The sequence below is a fragment of the Seriola lalandi genome, unplaced genomic scaffold (genome assembly GCF_002814215.2).
Source record: "Seriola lalandi dorsalis isolate HSWRI2012SDOR001 ecotype SW California unplaced genomic scaffold, Sedor1 jcf7180002053794, whole genome shotgun sequence".
Lineage (NCBI taxonomy): Eukaryota > Metazoa > Chordata > Actinopteri > Carangiformes > Carangidae > Seriola > Seriola lalandi.
In genome coordinates this window covers 78,856-84,513 of record NW_019524347.1, presented here as the reverse complement: position 1 = coordinate 84,513, position 5,658 = coordinate 78,856, and the positions used below count along the sequence as shown (strand labels likewise).

At 38.2% G+C, this 5,658-nt stretch overlaps 1 protein-coding gene across 1 annotated transcript in view; it reads left to right on the top strand.

Moving 5' to 3' along the window:
* Positions 1–740: 740 nt before the first annotated feature.
* cwf19l2 (CWF19 like cell cycle control factor 2) overlaps positions 741–5,658 on the top strand; it is a 22,940-nt gene continuing 18,022 nt past the window's right edge. The window contains exons 1-6 of the mRNA XM_023401861.2: positions 741–855; positions 2,523–2,633; positions 3,114–3,239; positions 3,387–3,509; positions 3,880–3,999; positions 4,108–4,251. Of these exons, the coding sequence (XP_023257629.1) occupies positions 763–855; positions 2,523–2,633; positions 3,114–3,239; positions 3,387–3,509; positions 3,880–3,999; positions 4,108–4,251 (717 nt within the window). The 5' untranslated portion in view covers positions 741–762. The remainder of the gene's footprint in view (positions 856–2,522; positions 2,634–3,113; positions 3,240–3,386; positions 3,510–3,879; positions 4,000–4,107; positions 4,252–5,658) is intronic.

The following is a 5,658-nucleotide window of genomic DNA, read 5'->3' as shown; positions in this document are numbered from 1 at the left end:
ACAAACACATTGTGGTGCTGAGGCGGGAGATGGTTTGGTGGCTTTTATTGACAGTGGTTTATTGATTAAGGTGAGGCAGACTTTGTGTATGTGTGAGAGAGAAAGCGAGAGATTTCTTTAGTAGTATCATGCACAATAACGTGTGTGTGAGAGTAGTGTTAATGTGCATGTGTTGTTGTTGAGTCTGTCAGCAGACTTGTGCCTCACATTTGGACAGATAATTACAATTTAAAGGTGTACCTCCCCCAGGTATAGCCCATTGATTTGACAGGCTACAAGACATTTATTTATGGATTAGTGATGTGCTGTGTAAGGAAAGGAAATAATTCCAGTGTGAGATGTAATACTGCAGAGAAGTAAGTGTGGGTTTATATACAACCAAAAGTATGTGAATAACCTTGTCCTCATGCTTTTTCTACTTTTTGTCTGGGGCTATTTTTCAAGAGATGGGATATATATATATGAATGGCCCCTGGGATATAATTTATATATATATATATATATATATATATATAAATTATTTTATTTTATTTATTTATTTATTATTTTCTTTTTTGTTTAATGTTTCAATATGTCAGTGCCCCTGTGCACAAAAACAAATGAAAAAATGTTGGGTTTGGCGTAGCAGAACTTGACTAGCCTGCACAAATTGTATTGTATTATAGCGAATATACGTTTTCTGGACTACAAAAACCACAAATCAACGGTTGGCGTGAATGGCAGTGCTTTGCGACATTTGACAAAACCATTGACGACAGTATCATGGCGGCGCACGGAGTGAGTTTTGAGAGTTCAAGCAGCATCGATAAAAGAAAGGAAAGTAAACGACAGGCCCGACAAGAGGTGCTAGAAAAGGTATGAACTGTGGGGAAGGGAAACAACAATTCTATATAATATTGGCTTTTTAAAAAAAAATTGCTTTGGTGTAATGGTGTAAGTGAATACTGCTCGGACGGAATGAAAGCTAACAAGCTACGAAGGCTAACAACAGGGAACGCTATCTTTAGGTGCGGATGAGCCGAGCAAATTTTCGCGGATATCAGTCATATAAATTGTTATCTTCTTGTCGCTTTCCATCTCTTCATGTGACTCGGAAAGCTCAGAGTACCCGTGCGTATTCACATTAGACTGACAATATGTGTCTGGACAGGCGGACCACGGTTAAACTGGAGCTAGTGAGTTATAGGACAAACACTGAGTGAGGCAGATAGGAGACCTGCACCAGTGTTTATACAGCTTTTATGTCATGGTCACAGCGATACACTGTGCCCACCATGAAGATTAGGACAGGCTTCGTTGTTGTTATCACATATGCACACAGTTTTCCAATTGTGCGTTATCCCTTTGCTGTGCAGCTTTGTTTGTACTGTTGCCAGGTACACAGACTAGCACACGATGTCTCCCGTAGATGAGCAATAAAGGCTATAAAGACATTATCTGTCCGGCTCACCTGTGCTTGAACTGGCCAAAGCAAAGAGTGTAGCAGGGTCTGATTTATTCTACATGTGTTTGAAGAGCAATTGGCTCATAATGATTTTAGTGTCACTAGTTGCATCCAAAACACATAAATGTGAAGCTAAAGGCACATTAATCCGCAAATATTTGGAAGTCATAACTCTCCTCAGCAGTATCATGGCAATGTGAAGACTGTCATTACTTTCTTTATGAGGAGAAAATCTCTCTGTGGACTTTCTGCCATGCCCATGAATGTCATAATAGTCATTTTTTGACTGTATTGTATTTTCAACCTGTGCATAACTGAAAAATATTGGAAGCGCTTTTTTGTTCGTTGTTATTTTCAGTATTCTACATTTGTTCAAATCTCCATTTAAAAAGGTAAACAAACAGCTGTTTTCATTTTCGTTTTCATTAAATTGTTAAAAATTTAATTTCTTTGGATGGCTCATTGGATGGCTATTTTTTCTAAATGATAGCCTTTCTTAACCTCTTTTAAAAGAAAAAAACAAATTCTGCCATCCACCTAAAATGTATATATGCTTTGTGTCTTTTAGTTAAGCCCCCCGCTCTTTTTAAAAACACAATTTTATTTCTTTACTTTCCTCTTTACCTTTTATAATTGTTGTTCCCTTTCCATACTTGTCCATAATGTGATTGTAAGTATTTGCTCTAATTAACAAATGTATTGATTGGAGATTGTAGTTGGTATGTGACCTGTCTCAGGTATAAATGTATAAATGGGTGTTAACGTGTGTGGTCTGACGGTTTTGTTTGCTCAGAGTGGGAAGGAGGTTTCTTTAGATGAGTGGAAAAATGAAAGATGAATGAGGACATTTTTGTTGATTATTTTTCCCTTTCCCCTTTTAGTTGTAAATTGCTCATAATGTACCTAAATGTTTTTTAATAAAAAGACAAATGTGAAATAAATACATTGAACAGAAGACACTCTTATCTGAATTTTATATCAAGATTTTTATTTCAAACCACAGAATCTGTTATACCCTTACTTTGATTTTTTTTTTTTAAATTCTAATTATCTCTTTTATTTCTGTCCTGTCATTCAGGCAAAGCAACAGTATGACAGAGAAGAGAAGAGGAAGGAGCTGAAGAGGCAGAGAGGAGAGGACACCTGGATGCTCCCTGAGATCAACCAGAGGCTGCAGCAGATAGAGGACGTAAGATGCAAAGTTTTGTTCACTTAAAGTTGTGCATAAAGAGAAACCAAGAGTGAGCGCATTTAGCAGCTAATAACAACGATGACTGTACTATACCTCAAAACTGTGTTGACAGTGCTACTGATACAGTAGTTCCACACTTTTAAAGTGCGATCACTGATGTTCATTACCGTATTGTGTAATTGTATTAAACGTTTATTTACACATTCACTGCTATTATGATTTATATTAAAACAATTATCCAAAGGAGAAAGGGGACGACCTTGATGATAATGCTGATCAAAAACTATGATGTCTTCTGATGTAGTCAGTTATACTTAACACAACATGGTCTGCCATGATGGAGACACATTAGCCAGAATAAAGGAGACAAATGATTATTGCGGGATATATTGTGAATACGTTCTAGATATCTTAGTAACAAACAATGACACAATTATTGAAAAAAAATGTAATTAATGGAATCTGAACCCACTGCAGGAGGGATCTTTGAAGACGAAGAAGAAGAAAGAGAAGAAATCTAAAAAGAAAAAGGAGAAGAAGAAGAAGGCCAAGAAGGAGAAGAAGACAGCTGAAGCCGGAGATGGCTCTAGTGACAGCTCAGAGGTAGGTAGTAGTCTGCCATTGTCAGCGAGTTTTAAAGTTAAATCATTCATTCATTTACTCATTTTCCACCCTTTTGTCTTAATATAATAATCTCGTGCTGTTTTTCTCTTTTCTACACTTTTCCGTCTCTCTCTCTCTGTGTGTCAGGGCTCAGAGGATGAATGGATTGAGGCTCAGGCTCAGCCTAAGACACAAGCTGCTAAACCCTGGCAGGTTTCTGATGAGTCCAAGCCTTCAGAGAGCAACCTCAGCCCAGCCCAGAATGTCCAGGTAAAAGTTGCCATCTTTGACAGAGTCCTCTCTTTTCCTCTTAATAGTAACTTCAAGACAATGGTAATGTCTCTTTTCCACAATGGAGAAGAAAAAGCAATCTGAATATAGAGCGTATGTGTCAAGAAATAATGGTGTATACGAGGCCTCACTTGTGGGGCCATTCTTAATCAATATGAATTTGCAAATTTGTTTTTCCTTTGCGTGCGTGCGTGCGTGCGTGCGTGCGTGCGTGCGTGCGTGCGTGTGTGTGTGAGAGCAAAGTTGTTACTTGTTAAGTTGCTGTTCCATGGTCATTTATCTTTTCTTAATCTATACGCCTTGCTTTTTCTTTGTTTAACTCCCCTCACTGTATATGTCTATCCTATAGAGAGATGAATGGATGAACTTTGACTTCCTGGCAATGAAGACCTCGTCCACGACAGAGAGGAGGGCTGAGAAAGAACGACAGAAAGAGGAGGAGAGGGCAAAGGCTCAGGCCATTGAACAGGTGTGTGTCTGTTTTATCCACTTTTTAAAGTTCAGTTCCCCTCTGCTTTGGTTCTTTTAGCATTTGTTCCCTGTTTTGTTATTGTATGTGTGTTTGTGGCTCCATCAGGCTGGTTTACACAAACTGGAGCTAAACCCGTACTGGAAGGATGGAGGAAGTGGTCTGCCCCCAGAGGAGAGGACTAGTACTGCAGCAAAGAAAGGTAATACTCATTTGAGATCACTAGTCTCTATCAAGACATTTTCCAGCTATGTAAAATATACCATAAACAGGTTTGGTTTCAACATGGCATGGTTGTTGCACTCCAAATTTTTTTTTATTAATGTTATTTTCACCAACATTCAAGCACAAGCAGAAATCCATTGTAGAAGAAGCAGAGAAATGTTTCTCCAGTGAAAGTTGCCTCAGTGGACCACAATGCAGCTGCAATACTGCACATTTAGTTACCTAACCATTGTCTTACTACCTCTATCAAAGGAAAATCTTGTTAAAAACAGTGTGGAATTGAAAAGGGTCCTCCTGCTACACTCCCACATTTACTTACAGCACTTCATACCTCATCATTACCTCATTCCTAATTTTTTCTCACTTCCTGGGCTTCCCCCACCTCCAGGCCTTGTCCTCCTCATTCTCTCCTCTCCTTCGCTTATGCTGGCTTCATTTTTTTTCTATAAAGTAAATGAAATGGTGATTGAAATAGTGGCTGTAGAGAAAGAAGCTTAAAATGTACATGTATAATAAATATATTAAAAAAGGGTTAATTTAGTTGCCATACTGTCTGTATCACACAGTTTTCCTCAGGTCACTCACCTGTCATGGAATTGCAGATGTTTAAAACGTTAGGTTAAGGTCAAGTTAATGATTTGATAACAATTATATTTGCAGAAAAGTAGTCATGGACATTCGACGGAAGAGTGAGAGGACAGAGAGCACAAAGGGCTTCTATGTTAGAAATTTAGAGAAAGAGAGAGCTAAAAGGAAGACAGAAAGAGACAGACAGACAGAGAATAAGCTGTGTTAAGCTGACATGCAAATGCAAGTATATGCACATGTGTTTCTTATCTCGACTCAGTCAGTACAGTTCCCTCTAGAGTTGGCATGCTCTCTCTCTGCTGTAAGATTTATTTTAACAGCAAGGCAGAATAAGCACACACACACACACACACACACACACACACACACTTGCTTACGCTCGCCTTCAAACTATGAGCCAGATGGGAATGTTATTTACTTCATCTTGGGTTATAATAATGGGCTCGCAGGAGGTACAGCCCTGTTGTGTATTCATTTTTAAAATTGGATACACCTTTTTTTTTGTTCAGGAAAAAAGTCAAGGAAACACTTGCTGATAAATGATCCGGTGACATGTGGTCGCCCCCAGGATAATTTTTAAAAAGGTGATATGCAGCTTGAAGTGGTGTAACAAGAGCAAAGCAATTCAAAAGCCATCTGTGTTTGACATTACAACAAATTATTTTTTTATTTAACTAAATAGACTCATATTTTATACATTGAATAGCTTTTCTAAATTGAATAGAAGAGGCAAAAATGTCAGGAGTATCTTATTTTTTGTTTTTGAATTCCTCCAGCAGTCAAACTTTTACGTCATCGTTACCCTCTTTGCTCATCAGCAGTTCAGTCACACTCACTGAATGCATT